General features: G+C 39.0%; 1 protein-coding gene across 1 annotated transcript in view; it reads left to right on the top strand.

Moving 5' to 3' along the window:
• The window catches only part of LOC111156596 (tetratricopeptide repeat domain 39B), a 126384-nt gene extending 102900 nt beyond the window's left edge, over window positions 1-23484 (top strand). The window contains exons 16-20 of the mRNA XM_022517584.1: window positions 3876-4002; window positions 8220-8328; window positions 16524-16641; window positions 18171-18287; window positions 21201-23484. Of these exons, the coding sequence (XP_022373292.1) occupies window positions 3876-4002; window positions 8220-8328; window positions 16524-16641; window positions 18171-18287; window positions 21201-21291 (562 nt within the window). The 3' untranslated portion in view covers window positions 21292-23484. The remainder of the gene's footprint in view (window positions 1-3875; window positions 4003-8219; window positions 8329-16523; window positions 16642-18170; window positions 18288-21200) is intronic.
• The last annotated feature ends 2546 nt before the right edge of the window (window positions 23485-26030 follow it).

The raw sequence follows: 26030 nt of genomic DNA, 5'->3' as shown, positions 1-26030 counted from the left end.
TGGTTTATGTTATCTGTAAGGCTTCTGGACAGCAGTAGGGAGTTAGCAGTTAATTTGGGGAGTCAAAAACTATATGTGGATATATTTTTTTTTTTTTTTAGATTTTATTTATTTACTTGACAGAGAGAGACATAGCAAGAGAGGGAACACAAGAAGGGAGAAGCAGGCTCCTCGCTGAGCAGGGAGTCCAATGTGGGGCTTGATCCCAGGACCCCAGGATGATGACTTGAGCTGAAGGCAGCCACTTAAGTCTGAGCCACCCAGGCACCCCATATGTGGATTTCTGACTATGTGGGGGGGAGGTGTTGGTGCCTTTAATATCCATGTTGTTCAAGGGTCGGCTTTTTATAGGTCAAAAGAAAAGAAAGGCTAAGGGTGACTCAAAACATGTCTCACAGAACGTAGTCTTCATTTAAAAATAAGCCAGAGCGGCAGGGATCATTGGTAACCTGAACAGGGGCTGATAAGGTCCTCAAGTAGATGAGGGAGTCAGACTGAGGTAGCTGAGGAAGAGAAATGCAGAGTTGAGCATCAGTGCGTCCCTGGATAATCCTGACTATGAAGGGGGGGAGGCGAGAGAATGGTGGTTGGAGGGAGATGGCATGTCAGCACCTGTTTTAACGGGAGAGTTGTGAGCATTCTCAAGAACCACTGGAAAGGATCCAGATGAAAAGTTACACACAGAAGTGAGAAATGGGATAACTGATTTGTAAATGTCCTGAAAGGGCAGGAGGAGTTAGAATCCAAAGCCCTGATGGCATGGATGGTTTTATGTAGGAGGAGGACCCGGTCTTCTGTTGTATCTGAAGGGAAGAATTCTAGAATATAGGTGCAGAGGCAGGAAAGCTTCTGTGCTGGAGTATGAGAAGGAGGGCACTCCATCTCCTAGCTTGTGTTTTTCTTTACAAAACTGGAGGCAGAGGCATCTGCCTCTGGCTGGTAGTGCGAGGGCCCGTTTGTGGTGGGTGCTGATGAATTTACAGGGATAGCAGTCTGCTCGCAGTGCAGGTGCAGGGGAGATGGTCACTGAACCTCATCCAGGGTTGGGCTTTTGCCGGACCAGTGTGGTGACCAGGCAGTGGACGAGGGAGTTTAGGACTGAAGCCAGTGCTTGCCATGGTAAAGGACAGGCCATCGAAGCAGGAGTATGGAGGGACAGGGAGAGAGAGGAAGACTGTGCATAGGGAGAAGGTTGAAGGGCAAATAGACTGACACAGTCTTACTAGAACAGCCGCATTAGAACGAAGAGAATGGTATTCAGAGTGCTGTGCTTAAATTTGTGCTTCAAGGTAGAAGAGATACAAGTGCCAAAGTGTGGTCTGAGAGGACTGCAGGGGCCGGAGGCAGTGGTAGAGGGGACCTGACCACTGGAGATGAGGAAGTTCAGGAACAGAAAAACTCTGCTACATTCTTCAAACATAACTAATGACAAAATCTTTCACATGGAATCCTGCATTCTGTGCCCATATTATGAGAGATAATATCTTAGCTGAGCCCTCAAGACTCATCAGGGCAAATCTGAAGATACGACCAAGACCACTTTTCATCTTCTTTTCTAAAATCTCTTTTTGATAAAAATACCATGTGTACTAACTATAGATAGAATCAACATCAGCAGAAGCCATAGTAGGATTCATGTCACCTCTTACTGTCCTCACTTCACACAAACAACAGGTGGAATGGAATGGAATAAAATTGTTAAGATATATTGAAATCTTTTAAATCTCCCTCTGTTTCTTCCACATTAGAGTAAGTTTTCTCCATATCAGAACAATTTCTGGGGCGCCTAAGTGGCTCAGTCGGTTAAGTGTCTGCCTTCAGCTCAGGTCATGATCCCAAGGGTCCTACATTGGCCCCCTACTCAGCAGGAGGTCTGCTTCTCCCTCTCTTTCTGTCCCTCGCCCCACTCGTTCTCTTTCTCTCAAGTAAATAAATAAAATCTTAAAAAAAAAAAAACCCAAAACACAATTTCGGTGAAACACGTAACCAGTCCTATTTCCAGGAGAAAGCTTGAGGTCTGCTATGTGATAGCATGAATTTGTTGGGATAATGAGAGAAGAGTTGCCCAGTGAATGTTTCTTCATACAGACTCTGCAGTCTTTTAACCACACGATTTCCTGTAAAATAAATCCTGTAATAAAGCCTGCTTCTGTCCCACATCCTCAACCCCCACTTCACATGTCCACTGCTTCTTCCACTGGTGTTACTGATCATCAAATCATGGGCATTCTGCTTTAAAATTCATACCCCCAGATTGTGCCCAGAAAGAACTGAACACAATTTTGTCCTCTTACTGGAATATTTTTTCTGTTGTTTTGTCTTACTTTTTCTTTCAGTGATGTAATTGGCTATTTATTTTCCTGAATATTGTCTCAGCAACTGGTTTGGTGCAGTTACAAATTTGTGTGTAAGAAAGTGCTATGGGAACATAGTCTCTTTGTCCTACTTTCATTTTTGTGTGATTGTGGATTTCATAATTGGGATTTCTTAGCTTTTAAGAAGGAGTTTGTAAATATGGTGCATGTCTTTAGCTGATTATTTTCAAAATAACCTATGTTTGGGACACCTTTTCTCTAAGTATACATTAATTGACAGCTATGTTTTGAAACACATAATCTTATAGATCTGTGTCCTAGGAAATAGACAGGAATAAGTAGGAATAGATAAGAATATGAAATGTATCATATACCTCTTTCCTTCTCTCTGAGTACCCACAGTGTAAGTAAATACTTTGGATTCTTTTCCTGCTTTCTTATGGAAATTGCCAATTTTTATCTTTATTTATTTAAAAATTTTTAATTTAAATTCAATTTAATTAACATATACTATATTATTAGTTTCAGAGGTAGCACCCAGTCTCATTACTTCAAGTGCCCTCCTTAATGCCCATCACCCAATTATCACATCCCCCCACCATTTCTCCAGTGACCCTGTTTGTTTCCTATAGATCAGAGTCTCTTATGGTTTACCTCCCTGTTTCCATATTATTTTACTTTTCCTTCCCTTCCCCTGTGTTCATGTTTTGTTTCTTATATTCCACATATGAGTGAAATCATGTGGTATTTGTCTTCCTTTGACTTACTTTGCTTAGCATAATATCCTCTAGTTCCATCACATTGTTGCAAATGGCAAGATTTTCATTCTTTTTGTTGGCTGACTAATATTCCATCACACACACACACACACACACACACACACACACACACACACCCCATCTTCTTTTTCCATTCATCTGTCAATGGACATCTGGGCTCTTTCCATATTTTGGCTATTGTGGACATTGCTGCTGTAAACATTGGGGTTCATTGTCAATTTTCTATTTAGATTTCCTTCATCATATTTGATAAAGTCAGAGGTTAGCCAAGTTAACTAGAGAGAAGTATGTGTCAGTCAGTGGTCCTCACATTTGAGCACACATCTAAATCACCTAGAGGACTCGCTAGACTCCAGATTGCTGGGCCCAGCTCTAGAGTCACTAATATTAGGTCACTCCACCACTGGGGTGGAGTCTGAAAATTTGTGGGTTGTTTTTTACATTTTAAAAATATTTTATTTATTTATTTGAGAGAGAGAGAGAGAAAGAGAGAATGGGCGAGCACATAAACCAGGGAAGAGGCAGAGGGAGAGGCAGAAACAGACTCCCCACTGAGCAGGGAGCCCAACATGGGGCTTGATCTTGGGATCCTTGGATCATGACTTGAGCCAAAGTCAGACGCCTAACTTACTAAGCCACCCAGGCGTCCTGAAAATTTGCTTTTAGAACACACCTCCATATGACACTGATGCTGCTGGTGTGGGGAGCGCCCCATGAAATCTGCTGGTATCAATAACATATGTGTTCTAATGACCTTTTGTTGGGATTGGGTTCTTCACAGACAGGTGGATAGCTTGAAGCAGAGAATTGCAGGGAAATCTATCCCTACTGAGAAGTTTGCTGTCAGAAAGTCTCGTCGTTACTCTGCCTCGTTGCCTGCACCTGTGAAGCTCATCATGCCTGCCCTGGTATTTGTCTTTATTTTATTTACTGTTTGTATTTTTTTTTAAAGATTTTATTTATTTATTTGACAGAGGGATAGATCACAAGTAGGCAGAGAGGCAGGCAGAGAGAGAGAGGGAAGCAGTCTCTCTGCTGAGCAGAGAGCCCGATGCGGGGCTAGATCCCAGGACCCTGAGATCATGACCTGAGCTGAAGGCAGGGGCTTAACCCACGGAGTCACCCAGGTGCCCCTACTATTTGTATTTTTGAAAGAAACATCTAGTCACAGCAGTGGAAAGCACACCTGTGAAGTTCAGCTCAATTTAACACCATTGCAAGGGTGTTTGTAAGGTGAACATGTATGAATTATTAATAATCAAATAATCATAAAAATTATAGCTAATTTTTTGACTAGTTGGTATGTTCTAGGCATTATGGTATTTAAGAATATATCATTTAATATTTTTTGAAAAACTATTTAAAAATGTGTATCATTTCATTCTTACAGTTACTCTCTGTGAGTACTTTCTCTCTGTAGCCCCATTTTACAGATAAGGAAATTTAGGGAGAGAGGTGAGTTGGCTTAATTAGAGTTGACTTGAATTCTCATGCAAGCCACTTACATGATTTTACCTTTTCTAGTAGCCACATTAAAAATTAAAAGGTCACAAAATGTAAGAAGTCAAAGGAAACATGAAAATAATTTTAGGAATATATTTTGTTTAACCAGATATATGTAAAATGTTTGTTTGAACATGTAACCAGTAAGAACTTAGTGAGATATCTCACATTCCTTTCTATTGTACTGATTATTTGAAGTCCAGTGTGTATTTTACTCTTAGAGCACATCTCCATTTGGAGTAGCCACATTTCCAGTGCTCATGTGCCCTCAGTGCCTGGTGGTTGCTGCATGGGACACAGTGGTGCTAGAGCTCACATTCTTCTTTTTTTAAAGATTTATTTATTTATTAGAGAGAGCATGTGAGAAGGGGGCAGAGGGAGAGGGAGAGAGAATCTCAAGCAGATTCCACGCTCAACATAGAGCCCAAGGTAGGACTCCATCTCATGACCCTGAGCTCTCACCTGAGCCAAAACCCAGAGTGGGTGCTCACCCGACTACGCCACTCAGGTGCCCCTGGAGCTCAGATTCTTGATCGTTATGCTGGTAAGACTAGACTTCATGAAAAGCATAATTTCCACAGGAATTTTTTTTCATGAATATTTCCTTCAGAGTACTGAATAGGGGTGCCTGGGTGGCTCAGTTGGTTAAGCTACTGCCTTTGTCTCAGGTCATGATCCCAGGGTCCTGGGATCAAGCCCTGAATCGGGCTCCTTGCTCAGCGGGGAGCCTTTCTCCTTCTGCTGTTCTGCCTGCTCTGCCTACTCCCCTTGCTTGGGCTCTCTCTCTTTCTCTGACAAATAAATGAAATCTTTTAAAAAATATTTAAAATTACTGAGTGTATTATATTATTCTGGTTCTTTGGGACTTCCATTTTGTAGGTAGTCAGCACGGGAAAACCATTAAATGCAAACTGAATGTCTGCTGTCTTCCTTTGGGGTTTCTTGATTATTTATTTATTTATTATTATTTTTTGTGTTCCAGAGTTATTCAGTGATTCCCCTTTGACAGTTTAGTTTCCAGTTTTTACAGTTACAAATATGTTGCAATGAATGTTCTTTTTTTTTTTTTTTTTAAGATTTTATTTATTTATTTGACAGTGAGAGAGAGAGAGCACAAGTAAGGGAAGTAGGCAGAGGGAGAAACAGGCTCCGCACTGAGCAGGGAGCCCAGTGTGGGGCTTGATCCCAAGACCCTGGGGTTGTGACCTGAGCTGAAGGTAGCCGCTTAATGACTGAGCCACCAGGCACCCTGAATGTTCTTTTATATTGCTTTTTTTGGGTACATAGTCATATAATTCTCTGAAAAGATTTCTAGAAATGGAATTCCTGGTTGGAGGGTATATGCACTTATTATTTTGACATTGCCAAATTGCCCTCCAGAAAGGCTCTACTGGTTTAAATTTTTACCAATAGCATTTCACTATTTTAATTTATATCCCCCTGTTGGTATGGTTGAGTATCTTTTCATATGCTTATTATTTTTATTTCTTCTCTTATGAGTTGGTCATATACTAATGTAATTTTTCATTAGGTCGTTTATTATTTTTTCATTGACTCATAGGAGCTCTTTATATATTCTGTGAGAAAGAAGACTGCACCCTCTATCAGGTATCCGATAGGAGCTAGCCTATACCTAGGTCCAGGTGTTCTGTACTAAAGATCAGCAGTCTCAGAGAGCACCACCGTCAGACCAGATTATTCTGTGCCTGTGATGGAATGAGACAAAAATAGCACTCTGTCATCAAATCCGAGCACAGACAAAAACAGGAACACCATGCAAATCACAAAGGTGACCAAACATCCCCCTTCTCCAGCTAACGTGGGAGCCTCTTGCTGTTTCACCAATTACAGCTTTTAGATCCATTCCTGTTGATTTCTGTCAGGTGATTTGCATTGGGAAATTTCTTCTTTGTGTCACAGAACTTTTGTGAAAAGATTTTAAAGCACAATAGCCCCTTCTGTGCCCTAGAACTTAGATGCTGATGTGTACATAACTACATCCAATTTTGCTCAGTAAAGGTCTTAAGGAAGGACAACTCACTGTACTTCTTTCTACAAGTTTAAAAGTGTAGAATTGGTCTGAATTTGTGGTAACTAGGAATTTCGCCAAAATGTCATTTTTATAGAATCTCACATATGAGCTTGCCTTCTTCTGATAAAACAGTCTATCAATAAAAATAAAATTTAAAAGATCATCAGTTAATTATTCTATTAATTATTGAATCAAGCTCTTACACATTAGCAATAAGAAACTGTTAGATGTAAAAAAAATTTTTTGAGTGTTGTGATCTTAGTTTTTAGTGTCATAGAGTAGAGACGACTTTCTGCCACTTGAATATATTTTTCTTATTTCTACTTCTTCCCTGTAAGAAGCTATTCAAACGGTAGCTTTATCATATTTTAAAATTTGTTTATGTCCAAGAAGATACTGATTACCCTGCCTATTTCATACATTTAAAAATATGAACTGTGCTACCAGGAACTTAGAAAAATATTTTCAAGCAAAAGCATGTTTACTTTTGGTCCAAAAAATTTCTCATCTGTTAGCCTATGAGATGTAATTTTCTTTCTTTTTTTTTTTTTTTTTAAGATTTTATTTATTTATTTGACAGATCACAAGCAGGCAGAGAGGCAGGCAGAGAGAGAGGAGGAAGCAGGCTCCCTTAGAGAGCAGAGAGCCCGATGCGGGGCTCGATCCCAGGACTCCTAGATCATGACCTGAGCCGAAGGCAGCGGCTTAACCCACTGAGCCACCCAGGCGCCCCCTGAGATGTAATTTTCAATGAGAAATCATTAGTTTACATTTTCAGGGGCTGTCATTCAGCCATATGGCCTTTAAATGATTGTGCTTCCTGCATGTTGGATTGTATCGCTGGACTGTCAACATGTTTGTGTTTTGTTTTGTTTTTTAAAGATTTTATTTATTTATTTGTCAGAGAGACAGGCATAGCGAGAGAGGGAACATAAGCAGGGGGAGTGAGAAAGGGAGAAGCAGGCTTCCTGCAGAGCAAGCAGCCCAATGTGGGGCTCGATCCCAGGACGCTGGGACCATGACCTGAGCTGAAAGCAGATGCTTAACAACTGAGCCACCCAGGCACCCCCTGTCACATGTTTTTAATGGGATAAAAGAACCATTAAAATACTTTCTATATTCATTTCCAGTGAAGTCCTTGGGAACATTTTATGTACATAACTGGAAGATATTTTAAAAATGTTTCCCTTTACTTAAAAGTAATGACAAAAATTTATATCATATACAACTGTTCATAGTATCAGTTAAAAATATTTATTTCTGTATTTGTAACCCGTTATCTTCCAAAAGGATTGAATACTAGTAGATGCTTAAGTGAATGAGTAAATTTTTCAGTAAAAACATAATATACTGTATATATTGAATTACTTCATGGTATAAAAGGCAAAAGGCATATAATAAAATGAGAAATAAAATAAAATGAGAAAAGGGGAAATTATAATTACTACACTCCAAATGAGGAAAGCTAAGGAAAGTGATGTCTGGATGTTACCTTGAGATCTGTAGCAACCAAGAGATTGGTTTCATTATTGTAAAGGACATCGAATAACCTCACACAATTGCAAATGGCTTTTCATTCTTCCTTGTTAGGAAATGATGTATGTCTGGAACGGTTTTCCAATAGTGAGCAAAAGAAAAGACCTTTCTGAAAATCTGTTGGTCACTGTCGAAAAGGCTGAGGCTACTTTACAAAATGAAAGTAAGTATGAAAAGTAAAATCCTGAAAATCTTTTTTATTACTTCCTGCCCTTTCCCTGTGTCTATCTGCCCATGTTCATTTGTGTGTATCACAAGGACACAGTTCATTTGTGTGTATCGCAAGGATCTGGGTGATTGTGATCAGAAGAAGGGAGGAATGACACGTGCTGCCACATGGACAAGTTTGGGGACACGAGGCTATGTGAAAGATGCTCGTTGCAGGAGACAGCATATCGCATGGTTCCATTTAAATGAGATACTGAGAATAGGTAAATCTATAAAGACAGAAAGTAGACTAGTGGTTTTATAACGAGGGATAGAAGAACTGGAGTCTGCGTGTGATAGCTTTTAAAGGGTGTGTGGTATTTCCTTTTGGAGTGTTGAGAATGTTCTAAGACCGTAGTATTGGTTGTACAACTCTATAGCATACTCAAAACCAGTGAAGTGTACTTCAAGTGGGTGAATTGTTTGGTAGGTGAATTATATCTGAATAAGTCTGTCGCTGAGAAAGATGAACAATCAGTCGAGTTTTAGAGTGCATTTCTGGTTTTTTATTTGTGACTCGTTCCATCCCATCTTTTGTTCTGTAATGACTATTATGCTTTTGTAGACACAGAAGATTGTTTTCAAGTTGAAATTTTATCACGATTTAATTTTTTTACTCATTACTGTTGCTTGTCCTAGAGGCCCCTCTCTAGTTTACTGGAAGCTCCGTTTCCTGGAAGCAGCTGGCATAGTAGAAGGAAAAATCAGGCCGTCTGGGTTTACAGTCCCAGCTTTGCAGCTGTGAGACTCTGGGAAACATACCTCATCATTTCTGGATATCATGAGATGATGATATCCAAAAATACACAGATAGTATCCAAAGTTTTCTTGATCTGACATTGTCTAATTCTCTAGCTTAAATAGAGGATTTATCTTTGACAAATGATGCTATAGATGCTAGCCTTTGTAGTATTCCTTTTCAACTTCCCAATCATTTAAGTCTTATCCTTTGGAATGTTCTAACCACAGAAGTAAAATGAAAACTTCTATGGCGACAAACATGGTAAAGGGCATAGAAGTTCAGGTAAAGGCAAAGAAAATTGTAACAGTTAAGTCATGTTTTTTAACTGGAAAAAGATGGGCATTGATGGAGTGGCTAGCCCCATATTCAATATATTCTCCACATGGGAAATTAAATACTGAACATAGCTCCAGGGATGAGAGACCTAATTTGTATTTGGAGCTATAGAATGAGGCTGAAATGTTAAATGACATTTTTCTTTATAATTATTGTTAAAAAATTAAGCATATAATTGATACATGTAAGTGAAAGAAATTACCCATGTTTTTGCTGTTATAATACAATTAATTTAGAATATTTGTTTGCTCCATCCTAGCCTTATTTTTACAGTTATAATCATAGTGTACCTGGACATACACTAGACTACTTTTTTTTTTCACTTGATATATCATAAACTTTTTTTATTGAAGTATAATTGACATATAACATTATGTTAATTTCATGTGTATACAATAAAGATTCAGTATTTGTGGACTCTCTAATGATCAGCACAATAAATCTAGTTAACATACATGACCATACATGTTACAGAGTTTTTTTCATGTGTTCGAACTTTTTAAGATCTGCCCTTTTAGCAACTTTCAAATATAAAGTACAGTATTATTTTTTTAATTAAAGATTAATTAATTAACTTATTTATTTGACAGAGAGAGAGAGAGAGAGAGATCACAAGAAGGCAGAGAGGCAGGCAGAGAGAGAGGGGGAAGCAGGCTCACCACTGAGCAGAGAGCCCGATGCAGGGCTTGATCCCAGGACCCTGAGATCAGGACCTGAGCTGAAGGCAGAGGCTTAACCCACTGAGCCACCCAGGTGCCCCTGAAACACAGTATTATTAACTATAATCACCATGCTGTACATTATATCCCCATGATTTATTTTGTAATGGGAAGTTTATACTTTTGACTCTCTTTACCCATTTCTTCTACCTCCCATGCCTCACCCCCAGCAACCACCGATTTATGAGCTTGATTTTTTTGTTTTGTTCCGTTTTAGATTTTGCATAAGTGAAAGTATGGTATTTCTCTTTTGCTGTCTGACTTATTTCATTACTTAGCATAATGCCTTCAAGGTCAATCCATGTTGTTGCAAAGCTGCAAGATTTTATTTTTTATGGCTGAATAATATTCCATGGTATATATCTACTACATACAGAAAATGTAGTATATATTTTCTTTATCCATTCATCCGCTTACGGCTTCCATATCTGGGCTATTGTAAATAATGCTGTGATGAACATGGGGGTGCATATATCTTTTCAAGTTGGTGTTTTCATTTTCTTTGGATAAATACCTAGAGGTGGAATTTCTAGATCACATGGTAGTTCTATTTTTATCATAGACTTAAATTGTTGCTAAATGGCTCGTAATAATTTTGAAAGCTTCATAGCACTCCATGGAGCTAATGTATCGTAATTTAATCAACACATTCAGTGTTGTTGGGCATTTAGGCTGCTTTCCATATTTAAAATAATTCTAGTTTTAGATTACCATCAATAAGGAGAAGAAATATAAAAAAATGAAAGCTGAATCAGTGGCCTTAGTTGCTAATAAAGTCAAGGTTTCAGACAGGATACCTGAAGAAGTCAATAGAACAAAAAGCAATGATGTTCTGAGGCCACAGATCAATACCCCCGCCTCTCAGATCTCCTAAATAACCATTCTGTGAATATAAACTGGTAATCACAGGGAGAACAGGTAAATGGAATATTCTACTTTATTATTAAAAAATGTCACCTGCAAAGGTCATCTATTGATGGAGGGTGGGCAATGTCCATCTCCCATATTAAAGGCAGCATTTTTATAAAAGAACCATGGTTCCCTTTCTCTCCTTTTCCCTCCCCCTTCCAGAAAAGTATTAAACCTCAGCCCCTATGAACTGGGGCTTAGGTAGAGTAGCTAAAATATTGAGGTATTTATCTTCATGGACTGATAATTCTCTGTGATTTATGGGCACCAGGGAAAGAAGTGGATGAAAAGTCTCAAGAAACTGAAATGAAAGAGAAATCCAAAGTTTGTACTATTTAGCAGAGAACAAAGGAGTGTATGTATGAGTACAGACTTAGAGACTCACTATATGGACAGTTTAGACTTTCTTTGTATGTTCTGGACGGTCCATTATTGATATATTATCTACATAGTTTCTACATACAAAGTTGCATTAAGCTTCTTTATGATTCTTTTTACAATTAAATATTTTTAATTTTTAGAAATTATTTTATTTTATTTATTTATTTTTTTTTTTTGTGGAGCCCTGAGTGGGGCTTGAACTCATGACCGTGAAACCAGGACCTGAGCTGAGATCAAAAGTCGGAGGCTTAACTGACTGAGCCACCCAGGTGCCCCCTTCTTAATTTTAATTGTAGTTAAAATTATATATAACACAAAATTTTCCACATGATCCATTCTTAACTATACAGTTTGGTAATGTTAGCTATATTCACATAGCTGTGCAACCAGTCTCCAGAACTTTGCCATACCCATTCAAAATAGCTCTCCATTTCCCTCTCCCCACTGCCTCTGGCAGCCATAGTTCTATTTTTTTGTTACTATGAACATGACTACATTAGGTTGCTCATATGAGTGGAATCCTACATGATTTGTCCTTTTGGGACTGCTTATTTTGCTTTGCATAATGGCGCCTCAGGGTATGGAGCCCCTGGGTGACTCAGTGGGTTAAGTGTCTGCCTTCAGCTTAGGCCATGATCCTGGGGTCCTGGGATCGAGTCCACTGGGTTCCCTGCTCAGTGGGGAGTTTACTTCTCCCTCTCCCTCTGCTGCTCCCCCTGCTTGTGCTTTCCTTCTCTCTGTCAAATAAATAAAATCCTTAAAGAAAAAAAATGGCCTCAGGGTATATCCATGTTGTAGCATATATGAGAATTTCCCTTTTTAAGGCTGTATAATATTTCATTGAATGTATAGATCATGTTTTTCTTTTCCATTTATCCACTCGCACATTTGAGTTGCTTCCACTTTTTGGCTATTGCAAATAATACTTCTATGAACATGGGTATGTAAATTTTTTTTTGAGATTGTTCTCAGTTCTTTTGTTTATTTTTAAAGGTTTTGTTTATTTATTTGAAAGACAGAGAGTACAAGCAGGGGGAGGGTAGAGGGAGAAGCAGACTACCCGCTGAGCAGGGAGCCTGACAATACCGGACTCCATCCCAGGACTCCGAGAACATGACCCGAGCCGAAGGCAGATTCTTAACTGACTGGGCCAGCCAGGTGCCATGCTTTCGGTTCTTTGAGATCTGTTCCCAGAAGTAGAACTGCTGGGTCATGTGGCGTTTCTCTTTTAAGTTTTTTTGAGGAACTGCCATACTGTTTTCTATAGCGGCTACACCATTTTATATTCCCTGCAGCAGTGCACAAGGTTCTAATTTCTCTATATCTCCATCAGTATTTGTAATATTCTAGGGTTTTTTTGGTTATTGTGGCTTGTTTGTTTGTTTTTGTAGTAGCCATTCTGATGGATGTGAGATGATCTTTACTATTTTCAGTGTGAAGCTCCTTCAAAAAGGAAAAAAGATGGGGCACCTGGGTGGCTTAGTCGTTAAGCGTCTGCCTTCGGCTCAGGTCATGATCCCAGGATTCTGGGATCGAGCCCCGCATCAGGCTCCCGGCTTGGTGGGAAGCCTGCTTCTCCCTCTCTCACTCCCTCTGCTTGTGTTCCCTCTCTTGCTGTGTCTCTCTGTCAAATAAATAAATACAATATTTAAAAAAAAAAAAGGAAAAAAGATTTGTTTGATTTGATTGTAAAGTCGACATAAAGTTACATCATTTTGAAATTTAGATGAAATGAAACTCCACAAAAGTTTACTTTAAAAAAAAATGAGATTTCACAAAATGCACCTTTATAAAATTTATCTGGGCTTTTAAACAAATTTTAGTATTCATTTTTGTTCAACTACTTTGGCTACATTTTATTAACTTGCTCATTTGAAAACTCATAGATTTTCCGTACTAGAGATAGAATTGTGATAGGCTGAGAAAACATTGTTCCTGCCAGTAGGGGAATTATCTATGATTAAAACCCACATATCCAAAAACCAGATGGGAAAATGGATATGTTTTTTAATAAGTGGATAATAAAAACTGAGAGGTGAAGGAAAACCTCTTTTTATTAAATGAAAACATTGGTAGAGTACCCCTACCCCCCAAAAAAACCTAGATAATCTTGTTCCTTGTGTTTTTCTACAGCTCTAAGGGCTTTGGTTCAGTTGAATGAATTCTGACATTTGGATGTCTATCCTTTGTAGTATAGACTAATGTTTACCACCACCAGAGAGTGGGGCCTTTGTATATTAAGAAATCCTGGGGGACCACTGGATTGTTCTCTATTTGAACAGGCTCTTCAGCCTTTACCTCGAAGTTTATTTTGTCCCATTCTTGGTTGGGGGGGGGGAATGTAAAGTTGTAATATATGTATCAGACTATGGATATACAGTGCAATAGAGGCTTAAAAAACAGACTGCTCTCTCCAGTGGTCTGGAGAGGGTATTCTTACTTCCTGAATTTTTAATGGGTAGGAAGCCATCTGCTTCCTTCTTCTTTTAATGATCTATCGAGATGATCAGCTTAGAGATATCTAAGGGAGGGGCTGGGGAAAGCTCAGACAGACAGATGCACTGTACTTCATACAATTCTATTTTTGTCTGTGTTCCCTCCGGGTTAAAAAAATATTAATAATAAAAGTTTTCTGAAGATTTTGTACACAAAATTATGATAATCTCTACCAGGTCCATTGCTCTATGCAGAAAAATGACCAGATCCCCATCTCTGCTCCCTCCCTCCCCTCAGTAATGACCTTTTAGTAATTAAGCTCTTATCTTTCAGAGCAAGGGGGAAAAAATCCAAAACTGAAAATGTGAAATGAAGTTGTAACCCCGAGGTGACTCCAGCCACTACCCCCTTTCCCCTAGTATTGGGAATTGAATGTATTTTCCCTTCTTCTCCCCTTGGCAAGTGTCTCTAAAGTAAAAGAAGGTAGAAGATACAGTTGGTGTTCTGCTCTGACAATGCGATTATGAAAGGGCCTTTAGGGATACAAAGGGAAGGATACAGTTTAATAAGAGAAGAACACTTGTTGTGATATCCCTGGAGTCAGTGTCTGCCACTAATTCCGTTAGTGTTTCATTTGAAATCTAACTAAACTCAACATGTAGCCAGAAGTTGCTACAATAGATCTTCTCTGACTCTTCGTTGCAGTTAATTTGCTTTGTGAAATTCTATAGCAAACGCAATCAGAGTTACATAAAAGGGAAAATGCTACTTTATAGCTTTTCACTTTCTAAATATGTTTTTTAATTTTTCCTTTGTTGCATTGCAGCTAGTTTCTAAGAAGTTCATTGTGGATATTTTTGTAGTTTGGGCTTCAAACTTTCTTTTTCCTCAGCCTACCCTCTGTTTTATTAAGTTAAGCAGATCTTTTGTGATGAAAATGTGCTTTGGCAGCATTGTTGTATAATTTTCTTGGAATGTAAAATGGAAATTGTGTGTTGAAATGTTCATCTGTGAACTCACCCAGGAGGTTGAGAATCATGTTAAAGAATTCAGATTTTAAGGGAAAGTAATCATCTGACAGAGAATACTCTGTGGTCTGAGGAAATGATGGTTTGGCTAAGCTTTGGAGGAAGGTGGTGTCTTCGGACCCATTTTCATATCCTTAACTCATGATCTAAATAAAAGCTAAGTGCAGATTTACTGGTACTTTAATTTTCCATAGTTTATGTCTGTTCCTTAGCAAAACCATCATTCACTGAGCACCAGAAGTTTATGGTAAGACAAATTGTCATAAAATGCTGATATAGAAATCAATAGAATGCACAAAAATGATATTAAAAACTAGCATCCAGTACGGACCCTAAGGGTTTGGTTCTAGGCCTGGAAAGATATTTCAGTGAACATCCATGATTAGAAACATAGATATATTTGTGGGGGGGAGGAGCAGCAGGGCTGAAAAATGGTAACGTGGTATTGATGTCCATGATTTTTCCTGGTGAATGAGCTATCGGAGCTTGGAAGTGAGAGGTGAATATCAGCTGTTTTTAGCCCCTTAGGAGTAAAGTGATCCCCTTCCGTTGGTTAAGTGGTATCATTAACCTCCCATAAACAAGCAGTTTACTAATGCAAACACCGGCATGTGTTAATAGTGATTTCTGAGGTTTGTACTGAAAGCAGGGGAATCTGATGGAATATGAGGACTCCCAGGCCTCAGTGGTCTGGTTTACTATCCCCTCACCCCAACACCCTGTATTGTCACAGCCTGAAATGTATGAATTATCCGTCTGTCTTGGGAATGACTTAGTTTCAGTCACTTGTGAAAGCACCCAGATTCAAAAGTGGTAGATGAGAAATGTCTACCTTTTTTAGGTTGCTGTCACACAGGGTATGGTTGCTTTTGCTTAAATAGTCCATAGCCTTGGGCTGTAGAAGGCAAAGTCATTTTCGAAAGGGAAAACGTGCTGAAAGAAAACCCTTTCCGTTAGCCTCAAGCACTTGCAAGTTTGTGAGGATTTTAGGTATCTTGCATGTACTTGGGGAACCATTTTGTCTAATTTTATGACAGAATTTCCCCCCCCAAAAGAACAAAACCTGGGAGACTTGATAAGTTGTAAAACAGAATGGTCTGAAGAGGGTATTCTTACTTCCTGAATTTTTAATGGGTAGGAAGCCATCTGCTTCTCCATATGGACGTGTTATCCTCTCCGGTGCGAAGCCAGCAGAGTTAGACGCCAGAACCACAGGGGGAGGCCGCCTTCTTGCTCCTCACTGCTTTACCTCTTATAGAATTAATACAGCTCTTATTTTATTTAGAGTTCAGATTTCCTACTCTCACACCTAAGACCACCTAACTCGGAGACTGAGCCCTGAGCACCTGAAGAACAATTTTCAAGTGGATAGAGTGGCAGCCCTTAGTCAAATGGTGTATTGAGGTAGTAAGCTGCCTCTTCTTTTGATTTAAAATATTTTCATTGTGTTTTCTTAAGGGAAGCCTAATAAATGCTAGAAATATTTTCCTTATTTCTCAGCAATCCCTCTGAAACCTCATAGCTATTCTTTGTCCCTCTTCCTTGGGATGTTTTAAAGCGATTTTCCTTTTGTGTGTGCTTTCTGTTTGCCTGGCTTTAGACATGAGCGACTACTCTGTGGATGACGAGTGTCTGGTAAAGCTGCTGAAAGGGTGTTGCCTGAAGAACCTGCAGCGGCCCTTGCAAGCCGAGCTGTGCTTCAATCATGTCATCCAAAGGTACAGACAAACGAGGAGGCCGAGCTGAGTGCAAACTGCGGTTCCCAGGGAACTGCTGTGAGAAAACGACATGTTCTCTCCTGCAGCGAGTGTTCCAGGGTTACCGGGAAGAGAATCCAGTAGCTCTCTCATTGTCCTTCGAGAGCAGACTCAGAGCCCAAGTAGAATATGGCTTTATGCATTTCTACATAGTGTTTAAGGGGAATGCTAAGTTCCACAAAATCTAGACACTAGCTTAGATGAGAATGTAGAGGACGGGTGAGGACTGGTGTCCTTGTAAAGAGGAAAGGGACCTATTTCCCAAATAGGTAATCTACTGTTATTAGTAAACATGTTAAAGAAGTAGCCATTGATTAAAAAAAAAAAGAAGAAGTAGCCATGGAGTTTGGTTTTACTGGTGTTTCTGGAAGGATCGAAAGGATGACCCATTTGTGCTACTTGTTAACGTTTATCAAATCTACAGTGAATGTTTGCTCATGTGTTTTGTGATTTTGGACCGTGAGCTCCCCTTCCTTGGGGACTTATCTTGAGACATCTGTGAGGTTAGGCTGGAAGAAGAGTCTCTAAAGTGATTTTGCTTTTATTTCTGCCAGGTTCGTGTTAATGGCATTGCTGAGAGGTCCTTGGATCTTTTGGGCCATGTAAATTCGTAAATTTGAATTGCAAATTCATATGAGGTCAGGTCTGTTGGTTATTAATTTCCCAAAGAATGTGTTTTTTTCCTTCCAACCTGGACCCAGATTGAGGAGCCAACTGCTCTTGTCTTCCTCCTGTGCCAGGGAGTGGGTTTTTCCAATCCGTCCTCCCCCTGTTGGAGAATGGCCCCAGGTTTATATGGAGGTCTCAGGCTCTGCTCTTCTGTGGACTCAAGGCCTCCACTGCACGGACACTGAGATAGAAAGTCCTGGTTGACTCAGGTCGTAGCAGATCCCAGGGCTGCTTTGACGTCATCCACACCCTTAGAGTTCTGCCTTTGTTTTCAGTTTGAGAGTTTTTCTTACGTTCTTGTGAGCTGAATTATGCATTTGGAAGTGTGTTACTTATATATATATTTTATTGCTTCTTGATGTTTTATGGTCAGATTTCATACTATTGCTGAAAACAGAAGTGTCGACCACTTATTTATGGACTTATTTTAGCCTTGTAAGACTTAACATATAAAGTAATACAGTGTTCTCATTTCTAAATGGAGTCATTTTCTGAACATACTCATTTTTTTTACGGGGATGACCTTGTCCTTTCCAGGGTTAATCTTTGAAGATCTTGCATGCATTCATCTTCCTAAGGGGTGTAAATAATGCTCAGGACTGGATTTAGATTAAAGAATAAAATAAAAGAGGAATATATTCAAAACAAACTATTTACTGCCATCGTTTATTAGATCCCTCAGCTGTATAATGACAGTTCTCTCTGGTGATAGGCTTAGTGGTGCACCTGTTTTCTACAGAATGGGGAAAGTACATACTTTGAAAAAGAATGAATGTTTCTTGTTCTGCTAAGACTTAATTGCTTTCCGTTTACTCTTTTAGTGAAAAGCTACTGAAGTATGACCACTACCTAGTGCCATTTACTCTGTTTGAGTTGGCCTTTTTGTACAAAAGCCAAGGGGAAATTGACAAGGCCATAAAGACCCTAGAAACTGCAAGGTAAGTGATAATGGCAGCTTTTCCTGCTTGCGCTGAAGTCAGGAACATCGACACTGGTATAACCACAGCAGTAATTTTATATACTTAGAAGTTAAAACATGAATGAAAAATGAATAATAATGTTACGCTCATAAATTTTGCTCTAGTTGTGCTATTTCCAACCTTTTCAATGGCTGACACCCTGTGACTGTTTACAAGTGTTGTGATTGCTGGCATCACTATGCCAGATTTTTAACCTGTTCTTTTCTGCATTGGGGTTGGCGGATGTTTTCTATAAAGGGCCAGATAGTAAGTATTTCTAGTTTTACAAGCACAAGGTCTCATTGCAACTTCAGATTGTATTGAAAGCAGCCACAGAAGACAATATGTAAATAAATGGTTGTCTTTGGACTTGGCCATTATTTGGGTCATAATTTGCTGACCCTTGGTGTCTTCAACCACATCTCTCATTTCCTTCAAGAGCCGCTGATTGGAAGAAGCCCTCTGTATATTTCTCTAGCTCTCTTTTCTTTCGGTCTAGTGTAGTAATTCTGAAGCATTTTTATTTCTGCTAGACAATGGCTCTCAGACTTGTGATCATGGCTCACTGTGGTCTGTTTGCACTGAATACTTGTTACAGTAGAGAAAGAATGAGATAATAGCTTTAAGCCATAAATAGCTTAGTGATTCATTGGTTTGTTCATTTACTCAAAATCAGCAAGTATTCACTGAGCACTTATTGTGTGCCAGACAATTGTTAAGGCTCTAGACAGACATCTATACATAAACAGACAGCGTTTCCTCTTGCTTAGTTAGGGAGAGGTGTTGAATAAGCTGACAAGTAGGAGAACCAGCAATGGTATATGCTTTGCTGAAATTTCTAATATGATACAGAGTCCTTGGGTATTACCTTAGATTGGGTTGAGTCTGGAAGGTTTCCATGAGGAGATGATATTTTAGCTGAAATTTACATATTTAAAGCCAGTCTTGAGATGATCAGTCACCAAAAGACTGGGTGGGGAGCATTCCTGGCTGAAGTCACAGCTAGGAAACCTCTAAACTGGGCTGTTGAGCCACTAGATAGTACGTGATGCTCGTCACTGAAATGGGTTTTGCTTAGAAGAGCAGGTTCCAGGAAAGGAGAAAACATACTCTGTTTTGGACCATGGGATTTTGAGGTGCTTGTTGGATGTCCATGTGGAGATGGGGACTTGGCAGTCAAATATACAAGCATGGAGTTCAGTGGAAACATCAAGGCTGAATGTAGAGATTTTGAAGTCACCTGCACAGAGACAGTGGTATTTAAAGTCATGACACTTGAAGTGATTCTGGGAAAATAATACAACGAGAAAAAGAGGTCCAGCCCAGAGCCTTGGGATATGCCATCCTTTTAGAATGAAACAATAAGATTAAGAAGAAATGGCCAGCGAGTTAGGAAGACATCCAGGAAAGCAAAATGAACAAAGTGTTTCAAAGAGAGGAGAGTGATCATTTGTGAGGATAGCTACGGAGAGGTCAAGCAAGGTGTGTCCAGAGAAATGCTGCTGAACTTGGCAGCATAAAGGTCCTCAGTGACTTTGACCCATGAGGGGGGAAAATGGAGTCAGCTACTTCTGGCAACTTTTCAGGATGTTTTGCTGTGAATAAAGCCTAGTAATGGGCAAGAAGCTTCAGGGTATCATGGAGTGGAGAGAGGCTGCTGCTGCTGAGTTTTTTAAAGGGTGATATCAGAGTGAGTCACTTTTAAAGCTAATTCTGTTCAGAGTGAGAATGACTCATATTTGAACTGACATGTATGTACCTTCAGATCTAGCTATTGGAAAATTAGGGATTCTCATTACTGTTGTTTGCAGTATTCATTGTTTGGACCTGCTTGATGTTATCTCAGCAATGTACAATAAAACAAATTTATAATGATGAAAATAAAAGACTGGTAATTCACTACAAAAATGGAAGACCATCAGTGGTCAAAAGTCACCACTAACTCAAGCCAGTGCTAATGAAGCCACCAGAAACAGACTTCCCATAATTTCAAGATGTTCAGTTGTCTGTACCTTCCTTTATGCAGTTGGAGCTTCACAAAATCATGAAAACTAGTGGCCAGGCATTTAGGAAAATACTCAGTTACATCCTTTGGTAACCCATATGGTGTATAATAACCCTAGTCAAGGTTACCAGTGAGTAGCTCTTAGATCTCTGTAAGATGAAGAGCTGTAGAAGGGAAGCATTGCCCTTGCAAAGAAAGGAGTTACAGTTCACCCACGGGCCAAGGCAGCATGTGAACGCAGGAGCCCAAAGTCAAAGCCATTCCATTCTGCTGATTCTTAACAGTTCTAGCAGACAGAAGTGAACATGGATGATCTAAGTAAAATTTTTAATCTGTGATTTCTATGGCCCCTTCTGACATTGTCCCACAACTGTTGGCCAAACCATTGATATTTGCTTGTTAGAATCGGAGTAAGTAATTTTGGTGTCACCATGTAATCCTGCTTTCTTTGTTGTAGTTGTTTCATGAGGTTTCAGCATGATTTCTTTGTGTGGAGGGGGCGGTGATTGATCATGTTCACGTGAAGCTGCTTTAAAATTCCTGGTTTAGGAAAGGAAGTCAGCTATTTAGGAAGAGTTCCCAAAATTTGTTGAAACCCTCTTCATAAGCTTGTGGCTGTGTTTGTGAATGGCTTGGTCATTAAATAGGAACTTGCTACTCAAAGTATGACTTTCAAATCCCTGCCAGGGAGCTTCTAGAAGTATAGAATATTGTCATCCTCCTTCGCTCACAGGATCAGAATCTACATTTTAACAAGATCTGCTGTTAATGCATATTCACGTTTGGAAGCAAATAAGGAATGAAGATGAGAAGAAGGGGAGGTGGTGGTGTTGCCCTTGGATACAAAGAGATTTTTGACATTACAATTTCACTGTTATTTTCTTTAGAAACAACTATAAAGATTACTCCATGGAGTCCAGGCTACACTTCCGAATTCAGGCAGCGCTTCACCTCTGGAAAAAAACTTCCTCTGATTGATCAGAACATGAAGGATGGAATTTTCCCTAAATTAGCACAAACATTTGCTATAGATTAGACCTTGTATTAAAGTGGAAACTGGTCTTGTGAATGAGAGACAAAAAACTAATTTTATTGTCAATATTTTTTATCTCTGTGTGGTTTATTGTTGGTCTGCGTAAATGTTTTTTTTTCTTGTGAAACAATGTTCAATGTTCAGTACTATCTAGAAAATTCTTATATTTTGCCTCTCCAAAAAAAATTTCATATTAGATTTGAATTGGAGAGTGAAGAAGTCTTTTAAAGGACTCACAGGTACAACAAAGTCTGATTAGATTATTTATTTTTTTAATGTGGAAATTAATGTTTAAGTAACAAATGGCTGATAAATTGAGCCACTTTTAGATTTGTTGGTTAGAGATATTTTGTTGTCTACTATTTAAATTTAAGAGGGGAAATAAAAATCACGTACATTCAAAATAGATTAACAATAACTTGAAGTCTCCTGAAAGAGACAGGCAGTGGGTGTGAATAGGGACAGGATGATGTCCTTAACAGGTTGAAGAGAATCGTATCTACAAAGATGGTGAAATTTTAGGTTTTGGGTTTTTTTTAATTCTTCATGTAAGTTAAAGGTGGTGACATTTTTGAGCAACTAGACTTTTTTTGAATGTACTGAAGTCTGTTATAAAAACAAAACTCAAAAAACTGTCTAAAGGGAAGAAAAAGTCCTATTTTAGAAATTATCCTCAACCTTAGCCATGAGAGTCTAAAATACCTACGTTGATTATTTTTTTTATAGGAAGCAAAATTCCTGCTGCTTTAAATATGTAAAATATCAATAATTTTTATACTCATGATGTTGGTGAGTAAGATGTAATTTTCTAATCTCTCTATCTAGCACTGTGATGGTTCCTTGTAGATATCTGGACCATGCTTCGTCCTTTATCTGGGAAACCCAATCAGGGAAGAATGTGGGGAGAGCCTGGCTCTGCTACTTCATAGCAGTTACTGGGGTGACCTTTAGAGAGCCCCCTGCTCTTTGCAGCAGCATATTGTCCTCATCTGTGAAATGGAAAAAGAACAGAGACTTTTCAAGGTCTCTTTCAGTTTTGTAACTGTGAGTCTGTGTATTAGGCATTTTCAGCAAAAGTGTCAAACTGTTTAACCCAAACTGGTACCACAAAGTGCATGTCTTATTCTACAATCTTGTCTACTCCCAGTCCTCCCTTGTGTTGGAGTTAATGACAGGATTGCATCCAGGGTGAGGAAAAATAATTCATGGATCTATAAATCAGGGTGTGGTCCTATTTCATTCCATTTTGAAGAGTAACTTATCATGGAAACTTATGCAGTTTAACAGAACAGCCCCAGATTGGGAGTCTGGAGCCCACCTCTGCTAGTCAGTAGTTCCTTGATGTGGTGTAAGATCCTTCATTATTTCTGTGACTCCATTCCCCTCCCACTGCCCCCCAGGGTGGGGGGTAGGGGAGGAGACAACACACCACTTGGTGCTCGTGACGGATCAGTTAGATAATCCCTGTGATAGCTTTTGGTAAACTGTAAAAGGCTGTGTGAATATATGAGTGCTGTAATAATTATGGTTTTTATGTGCTGATCACAATACCAATACAAAATTATTGGCTGAATTGTGGTCTCTGATGTAAAATGACAGAAGTGCAGAAATTCCAACACTTCTAAACTTATTCTTGTGTTTGGCACTGACAATAACCCAGATTATGAATTTGCTCCTTATTGTTCATTCCCTGCTTTGCGAGTCTGTACCTGGCAGAAGATATTTTGGTCTTGTTTTCTTTAAGGTACTAATTCTTGACCAATACTGAGGATATGTTTCCAGTGGGAGATGGTTAATACAACTTGAGTCAGAGAACTAGCCCTTCAGACAGCATGGGGGAGCTCTCACTATGTGCTAATCATATGAATTACGTAGCTTTATTTTAGGTTCAGACAAGAGGAAATAAAATGAACCGTTATTAAATCACCGGTGGAAATATGTTTGATAATTATTTTGTATACAACTTGAAAAATAGTTTTTAAATGCCTTAGAAGAGCTTTGGTAGCATTACTTTTTCAAAATATAAAGACCCATATTGTTTTTGTGAGAAGCTGCAGGTCAGAGCGAAAGTCAGTCAAAACTTCTCTTTCTGGTATAATTTGAAAACAATATGAGTTATTTTTTTTTTAATTTTATTTTAACTCTGTGTTACCAAACAAATATAAAAGAAATTCCTATGTCTCATTAAACTTTTTCCTTTATTTATCTTATTTTGTTTTTCTTTTTATTTCCTATTCTTTGTATTTAAATTCAGTTAACCAACATAGAGAACGTCATTAGTTTATATGTGGTTCAATAATTTATCAGTTGCATGTAACACCCACTGCCCATCACCCAGTTACCCCACCCCCTCATCCACCTCCCCTCCAGCAACCCTCAGTTTCATTCCTGTAGTTAAGAATCTCTCATGGTTTGTCTCCGTCTCTCATTTCTTCCCATTCAGTTTTCCCTCCCTTCCCCTTTGATCCTCTGCGCTGTTTCTTACCTTCCTCATGTGAGTGAAACCATATGATAATCATCTTTCTCTGATTGTCCTATTCTCTTTGTAATTACCTGATAATATGGATAATCATCCATTGACTTTCAGTGTTTAATTGTTGTAAGATCATTAACACTACAAATATTTCTCTGTTTCCAGCCCTGTTCATGATACCCTGGTGGCACAAGTGTTATGTGGCATCATCTAATACTGCCTTTTTGGAGTTCCTTTGGATTCAGGGTGCTTTGTGAAGAATGAGTGCTGAAGTGACAATATTTTATCTAATGTTTTGAGGGGCATATGTGATGGGTTTGGGCTGCCAATGTGTCTGACAGTTTGTGCAATTTGTGTCATTTTTGGTAGAATTTTCTTTTCTTTCTTTCTTTCTTTTTTTTTTAAATGGAGAGCCGGGGTTCTGATTAGTGCTGTATAAATTTTAAGACTCAAGCAGAGGTTCTGCTTTGTAGGATCAGTGACAAGGAAGGCATGACTTCTGCTTGATAATTAATGGAAGGTTGACTACATCAACTCCTATATGGACATATATTTTAATGTTTCTGTGCTTCTCCTGGATACAAGAAGGTCTCAAGTCACATAGGAAAAGGAAGAGCACTGATTCTGTTTCCTCAGCAAATGGGTAGAAGCTATAGGGAGGTGAATTTCAAATTAGCGTCAAGGAAGATTTTTAATCATTGAAGCTGTCTAAGAGTATAGCTATTTCTTTGGCAAAGTAGGGAGGTTAGCAGAGCTATGTGATTGTCATTCCTACCTGGCCTGGGAACTTAGAGTTGAACTTTGAGGTCACTTTCTGAGTCTTTGATAAGGGCTTCAAATTAGTGGCATGTGTATAAAGGTTCCCCCCTTTTGAAGACAAGTTGAGTGTTTCTTTTGAAGCTACTGTAAATGTAGTTACATTGTGATAGTTCCTAATAGTTCCTATGATCATTATGCTTCTATTTCTCATCCTTTCTTTATTTTACATTTTTTTAAGAGATCTTATTTATTTATTTGACAGAGTGAGAGTGAGAGCACAATCTGGGCGACAGAGGGAGAGGGAGAAGCAGGCTTTCTGCTGAGAAGGGAGCCCGATGAGGGGCTCAATCCCAGGACCCTGGGATCATGACCTCAGCCAGAAGGCAGCATCTTAACCCACTGAACCCCCCAGGTGCCCCTCATCCTTCCTTTAAAGTGACTGAAAATAATAATTGGAAAGGTCTTTGTGACTAACTGGAAAAAAAGTTTGGTATTACTCTGATTAATTCTTCATTGACTTTTCTTTTTACATATTTCTATTTTTCTCCTATTCTCTCCATCCTTATAAATCATAAATTCAAAAGCACTTAGTTAAAATGAGTTAATGAAGACTCTAGTGATTGTTTAGATGCCCTAAGATTTTGTGATTCATAGGGCCTAGAAAGGGTCTTGGGAAAGTATCTCCTCCCCTCCCCCCCCCGCCCCCAACCTCTGGATGGTTTTGTTTCCCCTCAGTCCTGTTCTGTCTGGTGTGGTGACCACTGGCCACTTGGGACTAGCACTTGAAACATGGCTAGTGGCATGTGTTGGAATGATGCTGAGTGTGAGGGAGTGCTCTTTTATATGTGCTGCAGTTTTATTCAAAGAAAAACACCTCCCAAAAGCATGTTTCCTAGAGTTTGGGCTTTTACTTGATGTTGTTGTATATACAACTATATACAAAATATAATGTGTTTCTAATACATTTCTAATACAACTATTTTCACTTCTGGTTCAAATATGTGTCTGTGAGGTTTGCTTTTTCTGTTCAAGTGCCCATAAACTTTCATTTCATCATTTTTTTAAAAATATTTTATTTATTTATTTGACAGAGAGAGATCTCAAGTAGACAGAGAGGCAGGCAGAGAGAGAGAGGGAAGCAGGCTCCCTGCTGAGCAGAGAGCCCCATGTGGGACTCGATCCCAGGACCCTGAGATCATAACCTGAGCCGAAGGCAGCGGCTTAACCCACTGAGCCACCCAGGCACCCTCATTTCATCATTTTATTCTGCAGATGATCAAGGTCATCTTTGGTCTTTATCCACTCTCCCAGAGCTCCTTAAATACTAGACTGAGACTTTATTTTTAACATTATTATTTTAATCTGATTTTACAAATGTTCCTTGCTTTTTCAGAAGCAGCAGCACAAACTACTAGAGTTGTAGAGTAACTCACCTTTGAGATGTTAGGTTTT

Source organism: Enhydra lutris, unplaced genomic scaffold (assembly GCF_002288905.1).
Source record: "Enhydra lutris kenyoni isolate GAN:26980312 unplaced genomic scaffold, ASM228890v2 scaffoldscaffold47, whole genome shotgun sequence".
Lineage (NCBI taxonomy): Eukaryota > Metazoa > Chordata > Mammalia > Carnivora > Mustelidae > Enhydra > Enhydra lutris.
The sequence above is the reverse complement of the archived record's forward strand: the minus strand, read 5'-3'. Positions and strand labels throughout refer to the sequence as shown.